Source organism: Myotis davidii, unplaced genomic scaffold (assembly GCF_000327345.1).
Source record: "Myotis davidii unplaced genomic scaffold, ASM32734v1 scaffold10, whole genome shotgun sequence".
In the NCBI taxonomy this organism is placed as follows: domain Eukaryota; kingdom Metazoa; phylum Chordata; class Mammalia; order Chiroptera; family Vespertilionidae; genus Myotis; species Myotis davidii.
Genome location: NW_006283544.1, coordinates 2,026,455 through 2,048,033, shown reverse-complemented (window position 1 = coordinate 2,048,033; position 21,579 = coordinate 2,026,455). Strand labels below are relative to the sequence as shown.

At 38.5% G+C, this 21,579-nt stretch overlaps 2 protein-coding genes across 3 annotated transcripts in view; one reads left to right on the top strand and one right to left on the bottom strand.

Moving 5' to 3' along the window:
• The window catches only part of DIS3 (DIS3 homolog, exosome endoribonuclease and 3'-5' exoribonuclease), a 28,593-nt gene extending 28,274 nt beyond the window's left edge, over positions 1 to 319 (bottom strand). Inside the window, 1 exon segment of the mRNA XM_006753741.2 lies at positions 1 to 319. This exon segment is cut by the window's left edge and continues 16 nt beyond it. Coding sequence (XP_006753804.1) covers positions 1 to 124 — 124 coding nt within the window. The 5' untranslated portion in view covers positions 125 to 319.
• A 135-nt stretch (positions 320 to 454) lies between these two features.
• The window catches only part of PIBF1 (progesterone immunomodulatory binding factor 1), a 221,843-nt gene continuing 200,718 nt past the window's right edge, over positions 455 to 21,579 (top strand). For both annotated transcript variants that reach the window (XM_006753739.2, XM_015564807.1), the window contains exons 1-5: positions 455 to 654; positions 1,722 to 2,014; positions 5,258 to 5,358; positions 11,967 to 12,165; positions 14,317 to 14,436. In XM_006753739.2, coding sequence (XP_006753802.1) covers positions 1,763 to 2,014; positions 5,258 to 5,358; positions 11,967 to 12,165; positions 14,317 to 14,436 — 672 coding nt within the window. In that variant the 5' untranslated portion in view covers positions 455 to 654; positions 1,722 to 1,762. The remainder of the gene's footprint in view (positions 655 to 1,721; positions 2,015 to 5,257; positions 5,359 to 11,966; positions 12,166 to 14,316; positions 14,437 to 21,579) is intronic.

Genomic DNA, 21,579 nt, shown 5'->3' with positions numbered 1-21,579 from the left:
CCCCGCCGCAGGCCGCGCACCCCGGCGCCCCGCAGCCGATGTCATCCCGCAGGTAGTGCTCGCGCACGATCTTCATCACGCCGCCCGCCCGGGTCTTCTTTAAGAAAGTCTTAGACTTCAGCATCTTGCCTCGCGGCGCGGAAGCCCGATGGCTACCGCGCGCTTCCGGCGACCGGAGTCAGTTCGGAGCCCTGTCGCACGACTATACTTTACCCGGAGGTTCCCGCCTTCCCGCTCCGAGACACTAGCGAACACTTCTCGCGGGAAAACGTCGAGATTGATGCTGGTTGGCTCTCCGAAGGCTACGGGGATTGAGCAAAAGCTAGGAGCCAAGGAGGATGAGCGGATCTCGGAGCCATTTCCGCCCACGATGTGGGCGTGGCCCGCCTCTGGACTCCAGCTCCCAGCATGCGTTGCTTCCGGCGCCTGGGCGGATCCCGGCTAAGTTCCGGCGGCTTGGGCGTTTGCAGACTGCCGCTTCCAAGGTCCTCCTCTGGGCGCCCAAATGGTTGTCTTGGTTACGGGTCCCAACGGTCCCCCACCTGAAATTCACTTTTGAGGTGCTGCAACCTGAGCGGCTGATTGAAGACACCTTCAGCTCCCGGCAGTGGCGGCTGGTCCAGCCTTCGACGTGGAGTAATTGAAGCTTTCGAGGTAGCTCTCGGCTGTCCCTTTCCCGCGGGGGGCGGGGGAGGGATGGAGGGAAAGGAATCCCCCGATGCTGCCAAGTTTGGGTTTTCTTCTCCCCGCATGTGTGGGCAGTATCAGTCCCTGATCCTTTGAGACCAGGTGGTGTTGCCTGTTTTGATTTCATCCAGTTCTTATCCTTTGCCCTTTAAAAAGGAGGGAAGCCGATTCAGCCAAAGTGCTTGCCATTTCCCCTCCATACACACAGCCTTGTGTTTAGAAAAACTGTTATCAGCAATACCGTAAGCAACTCATTATATCGTGTAGTATTAAAATAGAGGAGTTGTTCAACTCTTCTGGAAGGGTAAGAAGTTCGATTTAGAATTCTTGAGTGTTTCTCTTCGACCCTCTTGTTTCCATCTGCTATCTGCAAGCCTATGAAAAATGCTTTTATGTCACTGCTGCCCCTTTTAAAACATCTTCAGTGATGCCTCATTGCCTGCAGAATAGATTTCTAACGCATTTGACATTCAAGGCCCTCCACAGCCTGGATTATTAAGGCTGTGTGTGTGTTCGGTGGGTTAAGGAGTCGCTAACTACTGGGATTCACAAAGACTCGACCCCAGCCTGACCCCTCTCTCTCTCCCGTTATCTTTACACTTTCACCACCTCTCCACCAATCTTAGCACCTGCATGCTTTCCCCTTCTTCCTACTCCTCCCCAAATCCTCCAAGATTCTATCTTCTATCTTTGTATAACCTTCCCCTGACCAACTCGGAAGTGATCTCTCTAATAGTGAACATGTGCTGCTTTTATTGGGAGTATTAGAGCTTTATCCTTTGTCTCCTACATATTTCTTTGTCTCCTCCAAGTATTCCTGTGCCCAGGAACTGGGTTTCTTATTCATCCAAGTGCCTGAGTTCATAATAGGATTTAATGAGTTTGATTTAATGTGTTCGACCTGAGCAATAATTTACTAGTGTGTCCTAGATTTGGGGTCCTCAGATTGCCTTGGGGAATCCTTAGGGTCTCTGTAATATGCTTTCCACAGAGAATGTTTGAGTACATTTAACTTGATATTTTTTAACCTACAGAAAACTGAAATAGAATTGGAGAAGAAAACTGATCCATAATAATGTCTCGAAAAATTGCCAAGGCATCAAAAACAGTGAATGTCTCCAGCTCTCTGGAATCTGAAGATATTAGTTTAGAAACAACAGTTCCTACCGATGACATTTCCTCATCAGAAGAGAGAGATGGTAAAATCAAAATCACCAGGCAGCTAATTGAACGAAAAGAACTACTTCATAATATTCAGTTACTGAAAATAGAGCTATCCCAAAAAAATATGATGATTGACAATTTGAAAGTAGATTATCTTACAAAGGTAAGATCAGCTGTAAATTTTTTAAGCTGCAGGTAAATAAGAATTAAATTTATATATATATATGCCCAGAATTTGAAATTATAAATTTATCATGTCAGGAAAGTAATTATATTTTCTTGCATAGCTTTAAAACACTGGTTTTGGAAGGGTGTGTGTGAATATTTCTGTGTATCAAAAAGTACTGAAAGAAGAGGTGACTTAAAGGTGGGCAGGGATGAATTGCTTCTGTAGACTCCATTTTTTAAATCTAGCATGTGTGAGATATGTTTTCTTACGTGTTTTTTTCTAGCCAAGTTTTCTGCTTTATTGAGAAATAACCCTGATGTGACTAGTTTGATAGGGAAGAATCAAGATCATAATTATTGGATCTATATAGTTGTCTACTGTGGAGATTAGGTTTCTTTGATATTTTTCTATTTGATAGTTACTATATTTGTCTTTTAATTTGATAGTTACTGTATTATAGTAGCAAGTGTAAATTCAGTTACCATAGTCTTTAACAAGTGGTATTTGCCAAGTAAGAAGGTAAGTGCCCTTGACCGGGAAACAAACCTGGGACCCTTCAATTTGAGGGCTGATGCTCTAACCATTGCGTAAAACTGGCCAGGGCAGCAATGTCTACTTTAGATAGGAGTCACAGACCTTTTCTGTAAAGGGCCAGAATGTATATGTATATATATAATTGTTGTTAATCCTCACCCGAGGATAGTTTTCCATTGATTTTTAGAGAGAGTGGAAGGGAGAGGGAGAGACACAGAGAGAAACATCTATATGAGAAAGACACATTGTTTGATTGCCTCCCACACACACCTTGACCAGGGCAGGGGATCAAACCTGCAACAAGATACATTCCCTTGACTGGAATTGAACCTGGGAATGTTCAATTCCAGTCCGAGGGCCAACACTCTATCCACTGAGCCAAACATGCTAAGGCCAGAAATTAAACATTTCATGCTTTGCATGCCACATATTGTCTAGCACATATTTTTCTTTGTTGTTGTTTTTTTAAACAACACTTTACAAATTAAAAACCCATTCTTAGCTCAAGGGCTGTACAAAAACAGGACATGGACTGGATATGAGCCCATCACCATTGTTTAACCTTTGCTTTATTTTAGCTTATGTAGTCAGAGAAGCCATTGGCAGATTTTAGGCAATTGGAGTTACATATCCTGATTTTGTATTCAAAATAGCACTGAATCAATAAACTAAGGGCCGATAACATAGAAGCAAAAGATAATAATTAGGCTGCCTTATATAAGACTTCTAAGTTTTTGGCTTCATCACCTGATGCCATTTACTGAGAAATCAAAGCCTGGGAGAACACAGATCTGGGAGATAAAATATAAGTTTGGTTTTGAGCATGTTAAACTTTAGATTCCAGTTAGACTCATAATTGGAATTGTCAGTTAGAGTTTAGGAAAGAGTCCATGACTAGGAGTGTGAGTGTGCATGTATGTAATATGCATTGGTATATAGATGGCACTTAAAGTCATGGGGTTGGGTGACATTTCCTAGGGAGAGCAAAGAGCCCCAAATGCAGCAAACTTGAAAAACTTGAAAGTGCACAGAGTTAGGAGGAAAACCAAGAGGATTACCAAGGAAGCCAAAAGAGGATGGAGCAGTCAGCTCTGTCAAAACATGCTGTTGGGTATGATAAATATGTAGAAATAGTCATTGGACTGGGCATTATGGAGGTGATTCATAATTTTGACAAGAATAGTTTTACTGGAATAATATGGGACAAAAGCAGTGAGGGAGAACTTGCCATATCAAAGGTGGCTCATGTTTTTTTGCTTTGGAGATTAAGGAAATGCAAGAGGGATATAAAACTAGGTAAGGTTAATGACTAGTTTCATTTCGGTCAATTGAAGATGGGTAGTAATCAGATATCTATATCTATATATATAAATCTATATATATAAAAGGCTAAGTGACCGACCATCCATCCGTCAGACTGTCCGACTGACTGGCTGCTACATATAACACACACTGGCAATTTAAAAATAAACATTGACTTGCGCATGTGCAATACATATAATGCTCTCACTGGCGCCAATCACATGCGTGTGTTTCGATCCGTCATTGTTGATCGTGAATTTGGTTGTTTTTGTTGACATTCTGAAGCTGAAAGAAAGCGACATCATCGACAGAATATGTCTGAAGACCAACTATTAAAACAGCTGTCCCCATCTGACACTGGCCTCCTGTTTAATTCGAAGACAGTTTCCCGTGATGCCAGCATTTGCGATGGCTATTAATAAATCACAAGGACAAACTCTAAACAGAGTAGGAACCCGTTTTCGGACATGGTCAGTTATATGTTGCTTTCTCTCGAGTTCGAAGAGTGTGTGACCTTAAAGTTGTAAATACTGCATTACAAGAGAAATTAGTCAAGCACTCTGAAAGTGTTTTTACTCTTGATGTGGTATACAGGGAGATATTAGAATAAGTTTAATCAATTTATCAGTCATTGTTTTTATCAATGTTGTTTTTATATCATGGTTTTGTTTTTATATGTTTTTTATAGCATGTCTTTGTTATATCATGTTATTGTTTATTAATCAATTTACATATTATTTTCATATACATTTTACTGATTTTCTATTATAGAGAAAGGGTGAGTAGTGATATTAAAATATTTCTTATAATTAATGTCCTTTCAATGTGCACAAATCCGTGTACTGGGCTACTAGTATGAAAATAAAGTACAAATGGAGGGTCTGGCTTGGAAGTAATTATCTGGATGAGACATCAACATAAAATCCCAGTTGTCGATAGGCTTCTATTCAGAGTAGGTTAAGGGGGAAAAATAGTCTTAATGACACCTGGCAAAAAAGAACATTTATGGCAGCAGTTTTAAACCACAGTTTAAAAATAATTTGGATGAACAGACTACAGTTTGTGGACACACTACTGCAAAAACACCCTTTATCTCAGTGGTTCTCAACCTTCCTAGTGCCGCGACACTTTAATACAGTTCCTCATGTTGTGGTGACCCCCCAATAATATTGATACAAATTGAACATAATTAAAGCATAGTGATTAATCACAAAAATAATATGTAATTACATATGTGTTTTCTGATGGTCTTAGGCGACCCCTGTGAAAGGGTCGTTCGACCCCCAAAGGGGTCGCGACCCACAGGTTGAGAACCACTGCTCTATTTACAAGTGTATTTAAGTGCTTTTTAATAATAATTTGAAAGATTACCAAATAACTTACCTTTTCTTCTTTATTAAGATTGAAGAATTGGAGGAGAAACTTAATGATGCACTTCACCAGAAGCAGGTACTGACCTTGAGATTAGATAACCAATTGACATTTCAGCAGAAGGATGCCAGGTAAGTTTTTAAGATGCATCAATACCTACTTAGCAGTTAAAAGTAATGTCATTACCTGTTCATGCATGTGACTATAAGCTAAAATAGAGAAATTTTAAGTCATGTACAGAACAACAAAAATTTTACGTACAGAACAACAAAAAAGTAGGTTATTTGATACAGTCCACAAAATAAAGTCAAAATTCAACATTTATTCAACAAACGTTGCCAATGTAAGTGAACCGTAAGTGACAATGGGAGCTCTCTAAACTGATCGCCACTTAACCTGCTATCTTGATTAACCTTTTTTCATTTTCTCTGCAAAACATACTGATTGATTTTCATGGCCCTTTGAACTCTTCTGGCATAAAGTGTCTCTTTTTGCCTACATACTTTCTCCAGCTCAATTATCTGCTTACCAAGAATCCATTGTGTTTACTCACAAATATGCCTATGCCAGTTGTAATTATTATACTTGTGTAACTTAATTACAATTATGTAAACAAATATGAGTACAAAAAAAGATGTTTCTTTTTTATAAAAACTATGATTAATTCTGTGGAAACATTCAATAAAAAGGAGTGACTAACAAAAAATCATCAAAGTAAGAGTAAACAAAACAGATTTAGAAATTGGGAGGCAAAAATTAAATCCATAAAAAGTATCCTCTCAATTTCTTCCCAAGTGTCTTTTAAGGTCTTTTGCCACTGTAAAGAAATTGAACTAGGAAATTATGAACAATGATTTACACACATACATACAAAAAACATACATCCATATTTTTAAAAATCTGGGATCTATGTAAAAAATTTGAAGGTGAATGTTTATTTCTATATTTTAATTAGAGGTAAATGTGTAAATTATGTATTTTTTCCCTTTATAACATTTCACTCTTTAGCTGATATTTAAAAAAAGTTATCTGACTTGATTTATTAGCCACTATTATTAGTGGCTCTCAAACTTTAGATGCATCAGAACCATCTAGAAGTCTTGTTAAGAAACATTGTTGGGTCCCATTCTCAGGTTCTGATTTGGGTTGGCATCCAGCAAATTTCCAATTCTGCTAAGTTCCCAGGTGATGCTGCTGGTTCAGGGTAATACTTTGAAACACTTTGAAAACCACTGCATTCGGTAATAGGGTTCCTATTCTCATTCTTTAGAAATTTATCAGATTGAATGATGCTGAGAATGCAGTTAGGAGGCTATTGCGATAATCCTCTTGATCACTGATGGGAGTAAAAAGTATATGATTCTGAATATATTGAAGGGAAAGCTGATAAAATGTCTTAATGGATTAGATGTAGGATTTAAGAGAAAATGTGGAGCCAAAGATTGTGCCTACATCTTTGGCCTGAATAAATGAAAGAATGGAGTGGCTATCAGTTTTGACAAAAAAACAACAACAACAATACAGTGGAATAGGTTTGTGAGTGAAAAGCAAGAGTTCATTTTGGACATGTTAAGTTAGAATTATCTAATTAGAAATCCATTGGAATTGTATGAAAAGTCTGGTCTGGACATAAAAATCTGGGAGTCATTAGTATTATAGACAGTATTTTAGTCATGAGACTGGATTAATTCTCCAAGGGAGGACCAGGTACTCCAGAATTAATACAAACCAAACAAGAAGACTGAAAAAACACCATCAGTAAAAGGAGAAAAATTAAGAAATTAGGGAAGATAGGCAAAGAAAGTGTATAAGAAAAGAGAGATTAGTTGTATTGTGTTATCATTAGGTTAGGGATGCAAAGAACTGAAAATTGACCATTAGCAATGTAGATGTCATTGGTAACATTGAAATTTCGGTGTGAATGAAGGAGGGGGTTGAAAACCTGACTGACATGGGTTTAATAAAAGCATTGGAGACTGCCTCTTGCAAAGTGCGTGCAAACCTGACACTAGTGGCAGCTGGTATCAGTTCACATCTTGGCCTCTCCCTGATACCTCCAAGCCCAGCACAGGTGGCATCTCTAGATCACTTTGTAGCTCATACCAAGTGGCCCAAGGCAGAGCAAGGCAGAGGCTGATGTTGGTTTGCACCAGAGCGCTCCCACGAGGCTCTAGAACTAACACACCCGTGGCCAGCTTCAGATCTTATCATACAAGAACACCACCAAACTGCCACCGCATGACACACACGAAGGGCACACTTGGCAGGCACTAGAGTCCCGCCAAAGCAAATCCTGCTCCATGGGGTCATCATCTGCACAACAGCTCCTCTGCTATAGTCACAGCCAGTCTTACAGCCAATCAGCCTGAAGGTCAATCCCTCTCATTGATATGCCAACAGCAATCAAGGCTCAAGTAGAATAGGAAGGAACATACAGCCCACACAAGGGACACATCAGGAGCATCTGGCTCCCACAGGACACCTATAACATTAAGCCTCTCTAACCAAGACAAGAGACAGCAGCTCTGCCTAATACATTAAAAAAAAAGGGAGGCAGCCAGAATAAGAAAACAAAGACACATGTTACCAAATGAAAGGACAAGACAGAACTCCAGAAAAAGAACTAAACAAAATGGAAACAAGCAATCTACCATATGCAAAGTACAAAACACTGGTTATAAGAATGCTCAATGAACTGAATGAAAACTTTAACAGATAAGAAACAAAAAAGGAGATAGAAAACATAAAAAATATCAGGTCAGAAATGAAGAATACAGGAGGGAAACAACAGTAGATTAGCTGAAGCAAAGGATCAAATCAGCAATTTGGAAGATAAGGCAACAGAAAACACCCAATCAAAATAGCAGGAAAAAAAAGAATCCAAAAAATTTAGGATAATTTAAGGGGCCTATGGAATAACATCAAGCATACCAACATTCATATCATAGGGGTATCAGAAAAAAGAGAGTGAATAAAGAATTGAAAACCTATTTGAAGAAATAATGATAGAAAGCTTCCCTAACCTGGTGAAGTAAATAGACATACAATTCCGGAAAGCACAGAGTCCCAGCCATGGTGAACCCAAAGCGGCCCACACCAACACACATCATAACTAAAAGGTGCGGAGGACCAAGATGCAAGTGTAGGTAAACACGAGTACTTGCTGCCTCCCACAGACACATCAAAATTACAACTAAATTACCGAAGAACCATCATTTAGAACCACCTAAAATCTGGCTGAATGGAAGTCCTACAACTAGAGAAGTAAAGAAGAAAGCACACTGAGACTGGTAGGAGGAGCAGAGGCACAGAGTGGGCTGGTCCAACGCCCACATAGGGCATGTTTCTAATCAGGAGGGATATCTAGGCTGCGGCAGCCTCCTGTGAGGAACAAGGGGCCCAAGCCCCACACCAGATTCCCAGCTCAGGTCCTAGTGCCGAGGAGAGAAGCCCCTGTAGCTTCGGGCTGTAAAAACCAGCAGGGATTGTGGCTGAGTGACATGGAGGCTGCTGGAGACCCAGGCAGTTTCTCTTAAAAAGCCAGTGCATGACTTACTGGAACTAGCTCCGTCTGAGCTCCAATGCTAGGGCAAGGGCTTGAGGAGGATCCAGGGACATCTGGGGAGGAACTGGATTGCCTGGCATTGGGGCAAGAACTCAGGGGCGGCTTTCTCCCAGACAGGAGTGCTCGCAGAAGTCATTATTCTTATTCTGAGACCTCCACAGTCACAGAGCTGATGGGCAGCCATAGCTGAGTTTCCATCAGCCTGGCTCACACTGTTGGCTCTGCCCTGGTGATCCCTGAGACCCTGCCCAATCCAATTTGCAGCCCCACCCCTGTTTGCAGCAGCTTTTCCATATGCAGTTTCGGACCAACACACTCAAGGCAACCAGGAGACTGGGAGTTCGATCGCTCACTGTAATGTGTGCTGACCACCAGGGGGCGGTATGGGGCCGACAGTGCTCCATAGAGGTGTCTTCTGCACAGCTGTTCTTCAACTGTAGACACATTTGGTCCTCACAGCCAGTTGGGTAGATGGATGAAAAGGGGGAAGGGATTAAGATGTGAAAATTACCAGTTATAAAAATAGTCATGGGTATGTAAAGTACCACTTAGGATTTAGTGCTGTGCATGAATTTTCTGCACCAGGCCTCTAGTATTGTAATAAGCATATATGGTATAAGTTGGCTACTAGACTTACCAGGATGATCACTCCGTAAGTTATACAAATGTCTAATCACTATGTTGTACACCTGAAACTAATATAGTACTCAGTGTCAACTGTAATTGAAAAATAAATAAAAAAATTTTTTAAAGAAAAAATACAGCCGAAACCGGTTTGGCTCAGTGGATAGAGCGTCGGCCTGCGGACTGAGAGGTCCCGGGTTCGATTCCGGTCAAGGGCATGTACCTTGGTTGCGGGCACATCCCCAGTGGGGAGTGTGCAGGAGGCAGCTGGTCGATGTTTCTCTCTCATTGATGTTTCTAACTCTCTATCTCTCTCCTTTCCTCTCTGTAAAAACTCAATAAAATATATTTAAAAAGAAAAAGAAAAAATACATCCTAGCCAGCGTGGCTCAGTGGTTGAGCATTGACCTATGAACCAGGAGGTCAGAGTTTAATTCCCGGTCAGGGCACATGCCCGGGTTGCGGGCTCAATCCCCAATATGGGGCATGGAGGAGGCAGCCAAACAGTGATTTTCTCTCATTATTGATGTTTCTATTTCTCTCCTCCTTTCCTCTCTCTGAAATCAATAAAAATATATTTTAAAAATACAGTATGGAAAATAATAACCAGAAGCCTGCTGTTATGTGCAAGTTATAATGTTATGCTTAAAATGAAAAGTAGTACAAAATGTAGTTTTGAATTTTTCCAAAATATGAACTTAATAAAATAATCTGTGATTTTAGTACGTCAAGAAAAGAAAAACAGAAGCATCAGAGGCAGTGAGCATTGACAACTTTTGAGAAGTTTTTTTCCGTGAGGGAGCAAACAAAGAGGGCATTGAAATGAGGTCAAAAGTTGTGGGGTTTTTTTGTTCATTTCTTTTAAGACAGAAATAGCAGCATATTTGAAGTTGATGGGAGTGATGTATTAGGGAGAGAAACAAATCAGATGGTCCCTTCCTGCTCAAAATCTTTGGGTAGGCAACTAACAGTAGCAGTGTCTACTACATGTATTCTTTGAGAATGATGATTATGTGCAGATTACTGTTTTCATTACCTCATAATGTTTGAAGTATTATCTTAGGTCATTCAGTGTTACCATCTTAAAGAGGTATACGTTTTAGTACCTGGACAAAGAGAAATGAAAATTACTTTGGAACCTCTGTTCTCAAACTTAACTCATTTTGAAAAACTGTTCAAGAAGCAATTCAAAATAGAATTATTTCTTCCCATTAGAAATCATGTAAATTGAATGAATTCATTCCAGACCCCCAAATGTTTCCCTGTTTTAACCTTTCTTATATACGTATATGTCTAATGTACTGTTTAACCTGTAAACACTTCTTAAATTTATCAAACCACCCGCTAGTAGCCTTAAATGAATCACTTTCAGCTCTTGTTTCAGGTCAGCATTTAGCACCTTTGCTTGTTCATATATCACTGCCTCCAAAATGTCTCTAGCTAACTGCTTTTTGTTTATTAACAACAGTTTTTCTACCTCTTCAGTTGCCTGTGATCATTTGTGAAAGAAACTTTACAATATTAGGACTCTTGTTAGCCTCTTTATGTTTTAAAATTGTGCTAATTGTCCAACTTCCCAGCAACAAGAGCAAAGAAAAACCCCACAAAAATATTTACAGCATAATTTCCTGAGATGTTAACAACATGAGGTTTAGCAGTAAACTGACCTGAATTCTCTCCTTTGTAGCCTGAGACACTTTTTGTCATGCTGATGTATCATGTAGGGTTGTCAGTTGCAGAACCAAAGTTTTGTTCAACAGCCAAGACATTTTTTCCAGGAACAGCTTGGTCAAGAACTGAATTATTCAAGATAGAAAACTTTCGAGAACCGAGATTTGACTATACTTTAATGAGTAGGATTCAAAACCGAGATATAAGACTTAAACCTTAAGCAGAAAAGATGTATAGTTTTATTATTTAAATTTTTGAAATTATTCTTTTAAAAAATGTTTTTATTGAAAAACAAGTTTTGAGAGAGAGAGAGAGAGAGAGGAAGAGAGAGGGAGAAAGAAAGAGAAACATCAGTGTGAGAGAGAAACATTGATTCGTTGCCCCGTAAGCGCCCTGACTAGGGATCGAACCTGTGACCCTTCCGTGCATGGGATGACACTAACCAGCTGAGCCACACTGGCCAAGACTGAAATTAGAATATTAACTCTCTATTTAATCATTTATGTGGCTACACATTTTTTTTTCCTTTTTATTGAATGTCTTAGGGTGACACTGGTTAACAAAATTATACAGGTTTCATGTGCACAATTCTATAACACATTATCTGTATGCTGTATTGTGTGTTCACCACTCTAAGTCAAGTCTCTGTCCATCACCGTTTATCCTCCATACACCTCTTTCCACTCCGTCTCCTCTCAGCAATGTGGCTGCACATTTAGTAATTGATATAGAATTGTCATTTTATGTTTAACTGATTAAGTAAATAAGATTTTAGCTAGAACCAAATATACTATTTGAGCTTCTCATTTTCTAATCTTATGTCACTATAAAAAGTAAATCTTGAGTTTTTTAAGCTTGCCACAAATTATCTCTTAATAGAAAATATCAAGAACTGATGAAACAAGAAATGGAAACTATTTTATTGAGACAGAAACAACTAGAAGAGACAAATCTTCAGCTAAGAGAGAAAGCTGGAGATATTCGTCGAAACCTGCGTGACTTTGAATTGACAGAAGAACAATATATGAAACTAAAAGGTTTTCCTGAAGATCAGCTCTCTATTCCTGAATATGTATCTGTAAGTGTCTTATATCATTAAAAAAACAAACAAAACCACGTGTTTTCAGACTAACATTTACCATTTATGTTAGCCATAACTTCTGAAGTACCCAATTATTTTATGGCCCTGATCTGAAGATGGTGAATGGTGTTCATTTCAGATCACCAAATTTTAAGGGTCTTGATCATTGATCTCCAAAGGCAAGCAATAAATAGAGCTCTGAAGTTAACAGCTGCATCGTCTATAGAAATGAATTATTTTATCATAAACTGGTGGTTTGTAACATTCTCAGCATGAAAAATTATAGACATAACAGTTATAAGTGGTTGTGGGGGTTAAGGATAGTAGAGAAGAGGGGAATTCGTGTGATTATAAAGGGGTCGAATGAGGGAGAGCTTTCTGGATCTAATTCTGGATTTTGACTGTAGCGTTGGTTATACAAATCTACACGTAGGATTGATCTGTGGCAGTAGTTTCAATGTTTTGGTATCAGCATCCCATACACTCTAAAAATTACTGAGTACACCAATGAGCTTTTGTTTATATGGGCTATATCTGTTAATATTTACCATATTAGAAATTAAAAGAGACATTTTTTAAACACAAGACTATATAAGCACACGTTAGCCATAAGGACGTTGATATCTTCACACATCATGTAGCCACCGGCAGATGACATTGAACAAGCATGAGAATGAGAGCAAAACTGGCAAAAAATTTTAGTATTACTAGGAAAATAGATTTGATCTTATAAATTCCCTGAAAGGTTCTCAGAGTGGTGGGGTAAGGGCAGCGGTCCCCAGTCTACACATTGAGAACTACTGGTTTATGATAGATAGATAGGTCGATGTCATTTCACTGTAATAGGCTTGAATTTTTTTCATTTATAAAAGGGTTAATTATAATAATAAGCCTTTCTATTGAGGTAATTATGGAGATTAACTGTGATTATGTAAAATGCTTAGCTTAGTCCTTAGAACATAGTAAACAATAAAATATTACCTATTATTTTGCTGCAGTGGTGATTGCTACTCTTGGTTCTCATTTGGATAAGGCTTCTAGATTAATGATTTCCTACAAAATGTATTAGTTTTTGGCCAGCTTTTTATTGAAACAACTTAAATATAATGCTTCTGCCCACATGTACTGTCCAAAGCAAATATATTAAGTGCTGTTCTTGAGACCTTATTCATAATTGATGTCAGGCAAATTCTCCTAAGAGAATTATGAGTGGGAAGAGAGGTCTGAACTGAATGGAAGTAGTGATCTGTGAGATACCTTCCAATTCATTGTGATTGTCCCTTGTATTGCAGTGGTAGCAGTACATAGAGCTTCACTAAGAACCTAGATGTGGGCTTATCATATATTTAGGCATTGGAGATAGAGCAATGTCCAAAGCAGACAAATACGTCTGCCCTCATGGAGCTTACATGTTAGTGGAACAACACAGGCAATAAATTAAAGGTAAAATATTTGGAATGTTTGTCTACATGCTATAGAGAAAAGAGCAAGAGCGAAGATTAGGGATGGCCGCCAGATGGGCATACTATTTGAAATCATGTTGGGGGAACCAGGGAGAGCTTTACTGATAGGGTGACATTTGATCAGAGCCCTGAATAGAGGGAAAGCATGAGCCTTGCATTTGTATGTGGGGAAAACAAAACTTCTTTGTCAGAGGAAACGGCAAGAGCAAAAGTCTTGAATACTTGATGTGTTCAGGAAATAACAAGCATATAGTGTAGCAGCAATTGCCAACCGCTGGTCCGTGAGGTTCGAAAGGTTAGTGACTGCTGGTGTAGAGCAAGCATGTCAAACTTGTGGCCTGCGGGCTACATGCCTCGTTTATTTGGCCTGTGTTAGCCTTTGAGTTTGACATGCTTGCTGTAGAGTGAGGAGTGATAGGAGACAGGAGTAAGTAGTAACATAAGATTAGAACTGAATTGAACATTGAGATTTCAAGTATTAGTAGTCAGGTCAATTAACAACTGTCTTATTTTAGTTTTGTACAAATAACATTTTTTTATACAGGCTCTTAATCTGAAACTCCTTAACACTTTTCTTTTATGACTTTAATATTTTACTTTTATTACTAAGGATTGAAAGTACTGTAAATTAGCACATTTTAATTTTAATTTGGGTTTAAAACCTGCTTATTTAATATTTTTAAAGATTCGGTTCTATGAACTAATGGATCCATTAAAGAAGGAAATCTCTGAACTACAAGTGAAAAAGAATTACCTATCAGAAGAATTAACTGAAAACAAAAGCCAACTGAAACAACTGACAGAGGTTTGTATGATTTTGATCACTGGTGGCAAGAGGCGCCAAGTTTTTCTATAAGGGATTCCTCAAAATTTATGATAGAAATGTAAAAGTCAATGATAGAAAAATAGGACATGGTGATTCTGATTGTTGTGATTCTTCATAAATGGTGGGAGGAAGTTAAATCATTAAGAAGTAGTCATCTTAATGATTGACAAGGTAAGTCTATGATATTGACCTGTAATCATGGTTAAACATTTTGTTGTAAACTCATTTTATTTTCAGTTCTTCATTATAGATTAGCCTTGTTTGTGAGATATGAAAGGAGCTACTATCTACTTATTGGTCACTTTGCCTCTTCATCAAACATAGTTAGCTCTCCTAATACTTGTTCAGAGCATGTGCACTGATACTAGCATTGGCCCCAGTGATGATCATGGTGCTGTGCTCGGTGCTGGCAGCAGTGAACCCAAAAGGGAATGGTTTGCCCTTTGAGAGTTGAAATTTTAGTAGATTAGAGTTAGAACCTTGGATGAGATCTTGGCACTCTCATTTCCTGTGTGACCTTGAACAAATTATTTAATGTTTCCTACTCTGTCAAATGGAAAAAATAATACTGTTTATTTATTTCATTGAATTGTCAGTGTTTCTGTTTCAAAGTAAAAATGTGATTTTTAGCAAAGTTGCATATAAATATTTATTTTGTGTTTTACTTTGAGGACAGCATTTACCAAAGATCTATTATTCATAAGTAAATAGCTATAATTTAATTTATATTTTGATGCTGTAATTTGCTGCACTATTAGTGCTGGACAGAATAGACTTATGTCATTAATATTGAGCCAATATTACAGGCAAAATAAAGTCTTAGCTTCCTCCTCTTATAGGAGTGATGAAGTCCTCAGGAGCAAGGCCTGAGAGGCAGATGTGCCTGTGTGAACACGACTATAAGGTTCTATATATTGTTGTTGTTGTTGCTTTCCTTCTGCTAATCTGCCACATTGTGAAGTAAACTATTTTGTATATTTAGAAGATAGCTTTTACTTTTTTAAAAAATTTGCTTGTATAGTCAAAGTAATAATGAACAAAATTAGAAGGCCTCAGTTTGGCTAACTAATATTATAGCCTTAGACAAATCTTTTAATCTCTATTGTTTCTGTAAAATGTCCCGGATGGTGGTGGTATTTGCAGTACAGGATTTATTAGAGACAAGACAAGTTAGACAAACTTTCATACTTGGTTCTGCAACACCTTGTGGTACCTCAGCATAACTGAAGGACTTTTTAGTTTTAAAAAGCTGGAGGAGTTTTCTATTCTTTTTTATATCATATCTCTTTTTTAATCACTTTAACATTTGGGGATTCTAAAAGTGGTTTCTCTTGAACAAAGGATTCCTGGGGCCACACACACACAAAAAGGCTTAAATTCTAGAATTATCATTAGCATGTGATATCTTTCTTTTTTTTTTTTTTTTTACTACACATAGACACATAGACACATAGACACATAGATAGACTAGACATACACATAGACATAGACATACACATACACATACACATACACATACACATACACATACACATAGACTAGACATACACATACACATAGACATAGACATAGACATAGACATAGACATAGACATCGACATCGACATCGACATCGACATCGACATCGACATCGACATCGACATCGACATACATCGACATCGACATACATAGACATAGACATACACATACACATAGACATAGACATCATCGACATCGACATCATAGACATCGACATCATAGACATCGACATCCATAGACATCGACATACATAGACATAGACATACATAGACAGATACTGATTTTAAGGAAGTGGTTCACATTATTATGGAGGCTTGCCAAGTACAGAATCTGACGGTTAGGCTGACAGGGTGGTGATTCAGGGAAAAGTTGTAGTTCGAATCCCAAAACAGTCTGCTGACAAAATTCCTTCTTGCTCAGGGGAGGTCAGTCTTTATTCTAGTAAGGCCCTCAGCTGATTGGGTTAGGCCCACCACATTACGGAGAATAATCTGCTTTACTCACAGCCTGCTGATTTAAATGTTAATCTCATTACAGAATACCTCACAGAAACATCTAAAATAATGTTTGACCAAATATTTGGTTACTGTGGCCTAGTCAGAGCACACGTAAAATTAACCATCAGACTTCTTCCTTGTGCATGTTTGTTAGAGGTTTATCACCTCTCAACTATAAATGTAATCCTTTTCCTAAATCCTATCTAATAAAGAGGGAATATGCTAATTGACCCTCATGCCGTCGCAAAGATGGTGGTGCCCACAGCCAATAGGAGGAATATGCTAATTGACTGCCACACCCTCAAAGATGGTGGCGCCCACAGCTTTGCATGCCTGCCTCTGGAGACCCCCAATCCCCTCAGCCCCCCAGCTGGCGGCTGTCCAGCCACCCAGGGCTGCCCGAGGCTCAGGTAACCAGGGCAGGCCGAGGCTTGGCTGCTGGCAGTAGCAGCAGCAGAGGTGTAATGGGGGGTCACCTTCCCCTGATGGCCTGGTTGCCTCCCACCCCTGAGGGCTCCCGGACTGTGAGAGGGGGCAGGCCACGCTGAAGGACCCTCCCTCCAGTGCATGAATTTTCATGCACTGGGCCTCTAGTTTAATAATAATATAAACAGAATTGAATCACAATTAGAAAAAATAATTAAATGCTATCTTATCTACTTAATAAAAGGTCTTAGAAATTCAGGGAATATGATTTAGACACAATAGAATTATTTTTATATTAAAGCCACCCCTAAAGTTTGGTTCTTATGCTCTGTCAAGGCCTAGTACAGGTCAACTTGCCCAACACTGAGAAAAAATAATTATTTTAAAATTAAAGTCTCTTGAGTGAAGACTTTTTTATAAGGATATAATGAATAAGTATTAATATTTAATACTAAAAGAATTTTAGCTTAATTATACATTGTGTTGATTTTATTAAATTACTGCTATAATATTTGGAGAATTAAAAGATATTCATTTGAGTTTCATTACTGCAACTTGACAATGGCATGATGACCTTAGATTAAAAAAAAACAAAAAACTTAGTCTTCTCTACTCCTCTTGTCCCCAAACCTTAAAACTTCCCCATCTGTAAAATTGGGATGATAATATATAACACCTGCTTCACGTGGTCATTATTATGAGAATGAAAATCATTCATTAAATAGTTATTATACATCTAGTGGCCCAGCGCACAAAATCTGTGCACATTAAAAGGGAATTAATTAGAGGAAATATTTTAATATTGCTATTTGCCCTTTCGCTATAATAGAAGTGTCAGAGATGAAAGAAAATTAGTAAAATGTATATGAAAATCTCCCTCCTGTCAGAGTCTGGGGCGTGCCGTGGGACCCAGAGTCAAGTCCCTGCCCACCCATGTGCGCCTCAAAATCACACGAGACCCAGACCCAGCTGGCCCCACCCCTGTCAAGCCCGCAGGGCAGGGGGAGCAGCCTCGGGTCCCCCATTAAGCCCCGCCGTGTGGGGGGTGCAGCCTCAGGTCCCTCGGGGCAAGGGTCGCAGCCTCAGGTCTCCCAACCTGGCCTCAGGTCCCCCAGCCCTGGCGCTGGGGCGGGGCGGTGGCCTCAGGTCCCCTGGTCCCAGCATGAGGGAGCAAGGGCATGATGACCATTTGCATATTAGTTCTTTATTATATAGGAAGTGGCAAGCATTGTTCTAGCTCAGGGGTGGGCAAACTTTTTGACTCGAGGGCCACAATGGGTTCTTAAACTGGACCAGAGGGCCGGAACAAAAGCATGGATGGAGTGTTTGTGTGAACTAATATAAATTCAAAGTAAACATCATTACATAAAAGGGTACCGTCTTTTTTTTTTTAGTTTTATTCATTTCAAACGGGCCGGATCCGGCCTGCGGGCCGTAGTTTGCCCAGGCTGGAGCTGCTTGGGATACATCAGTGAACAAGACTATGATCTCTGCTCTCATGGAGTTTATATTTTAAAAGGAGAGCAGGGAAACAAAGTGTAAATAAGCATATCACATAGTATGGTGAAAGGTGACAACTGCAGAGGAAAAAAAAACAACAGCTGTAAAAAAGCAATTGAAGTTCATAAAAATTACAGTACAGATAAGGTAAGGATTGACTTGCAAGAGGATAAACTCAAGACAAATATAAGAAGGTGCTACTACTATTTCATAGAACAAGTATAAATTAATAGAAACTTAAAAGAGGGCACAATAGCCAACAAATAAAGTTGACTGAAAAATTACCTGATAATGACAGCTGTCAACCGAAAAAAAAGTTTAGGCTGTCATACAGAGTCAGAAGCATTTATCTGAATAAAAGGATTTCAATCCCAGAGATGCAAACCTAGGTAGCAACTACTCTGGGGAGAACAAAGACAGGCAGGGTTTATAAAGACAAAATCGCAAAAGGTAATTTTTTTCATAAATATGAAGGATTGCTGGTTATGTTACCAGAGAATGGTTAATTCCAATATGCAAATGGAGGAGGTGAAAACTACAAGGAAGGAAGTAGCGTCCATGTGTGTCCATGGAGCAATTGATCCGGGATGTTCATGGCTCCCGGATGTTTTGAGCAGAGCATGGGCATCACTCCTTAGTAGCCTCCTGACTCTCTTTTAGTGATTCTCTTAGCATTGTTCATTCCATTTTATTTGCTCCACTATCACAATTCCATAGTAGTTACCAAGAGAAACTCAGATCTTGTTAGCTGTGTCTCTGAGTTTTGAGACTGGGGATTAGGAAAACAAATTTGCCACTTTTTCTGGATTATCTTTTTCCAAAATGATTTCAGTTGTTTTCTGTTACCACACGGTGGCAGCATGTATCCACCTATTTCTTCAGCTGCTTTCAGCTACTCAGAAAATCTTGCCACTTTTTACCTACAGGCCAAAGTATTACACTAGGTTACCTTATTTTTATTTAGAGCCCAAATTTCATATCAACTGTCTAAACCAAACTAATATGATTCAGTAGACTTATAACTGGGAGAAAGTATTATAAAAACAAACCTTTCTGGCATAACATGTACTCTTCAGATTAAGCGTATCTCAGTTATTACATTGAATTTATAATTATGCCTAACAAAAAGCCCACGTACAGTTAATTCTGCTTTTGTTCATATAACCTGCTGGTTCATGGCAGATAGGAGGTGAAACTGTTTTAGAAATGTAATAGAATGTGATTTTTTAAAATATATTTTTATTGATTTCAGAGAGGAAGGGAGAGAGAGAGATAGAAACATCAATGATGAGAGAGTCATTGATTGGCTGCCTCCTGCACGCTCCTTACTAGGGGATCGAGCCCACAGTCATAGCATGTGCCTTTGACTGGAATCAAACGTAGGACCCTTGAGTCCACAGGCATACGCTCTATCCACTGAGCCAAACCGGGTAGGGCAAGAATGTGATTTTTGACCTTTGAAAAAGAAGTCAGTCTTCCTGAAATGCCAATGTTAGTGGATTTCTGAGATCCTCTTTCATAATTTATTCCCTCATCTTTTTTTATTTGGAAATGATAGCTAGATACTAACACTGGAAAATAGGGTTTACCTTTTACTTCAAATTTAGAGTTTGGTTATAAATGTCAATAAGAGTCTCTAGCATGTTTTGAGCTGTATAATGTACATGTGCTTGTGTATGATACTTAGTGTTTTCATAAGTGCTATATTTTTACCTCCTAATTATGAGATCTCTTTATAACAAGTCACAATTTTGAACCAGTACATGTAGTTAAATTATGTGCAGCTGTTTTGTATTGTAGATTCACTTCATCATGCTTCTTTCATTTAAAAAAAATATTAATACTATGTAAGGAGGGCATTGATGAGTCTGTACTTAATAAAGCTATTAAGTTTCATGAGGAAATGATGAAATCATTTTCTCTTATGAGAACTTTGGTAACTAGGAAGCAAAAAGAGTGTTTTGTTCAAGATAACTTCCTTGTTTAGAAACATAGTTACATTTACTGAGAAAAATCCTGTAAGATTACCTTGAATCTCATTTTAAGTAATCATATGTGAGTAATCCAGTTAATTCTTTTTGTATGAAAATGATATATTTCATTAATGATATATACTTGTTATTCAGGTTTTTATATTTCAGGGAATGTTAGCTGTTTTCTGAAGTTTCTTTTTTATCCTGCCCAACTTGTGAGAATTCTGAGGAGTGAATTCTCACTTTACCAAAATAGTTAATCACACCATTTCTTCTCATTTACTAAACTCCTAACTACTGTAAACTAATTCTGATTTGAACCATTGACCTTAAGGTAAATGTCACTATATCTCGTTTGCAATTGCCTTAGCTCTTCTATCTCCCCACAGGCAGGAGATCACTTCATTTATCAAAGACTTATTTTGACACATAGGTTACCACTCTCTTTTCAGTTTACATAGGGTGAGACAAAAGATTTAAAGAAATGTATTATATCTAAAGTAAGTGCCTTTTGGTTTACACAGCTGCTAACTGTTTAAAATGAGCCTGTATAATTGCATCTTTGAATAATGTTTTACATTTTGTAGAAAACATTTAGGTTTGATGTTATTTTGCCAAATGATTTTTAAATATGTATTTAAGGAATAATTGTTTTAAAAGGAGTCCAAAATCAGTATGATTTATACATGTACCATATTTGAACCCATACAATTTGCAACTAAAGTTCTTTAACACCCTGGATTTGAGCAGTAAATAATAACATTACCACTAGTCAATTGTTTTATAATTTCCACAGAACAGATTCCTGAATAAATAGGAACTTGAAATTAAGAAAAGAAAAAACTATGTATGAACTCAAGAAAAACTAGATTCTAGTTCTATTTCTGCTTGCCCTGGAATTCTGGACAAATCATTTAACTCCTCTAGGCCTTAATGTTTTTATCTTGAAAATAAGAAGATAGTAGTAGATTATCTCCAGGGTGTCTTTTACCTCTGAAATTCTATAAATCTGAAATGCTTAGGTGCTGATGTTTAGAAACCAGAGGTTTGGGAGGGAAAGGCATCCTATATAATAAAAGCCTAATATGCAAATAGACCGAAAGGCAGAATGACCGGTGGAATGACCAGTCACTGTGACACACACTGACCACCAGGGGGCAGACACTCAACACAGGAGATGCCCCCAGCCTGCAGACTCCAGGCCAGACA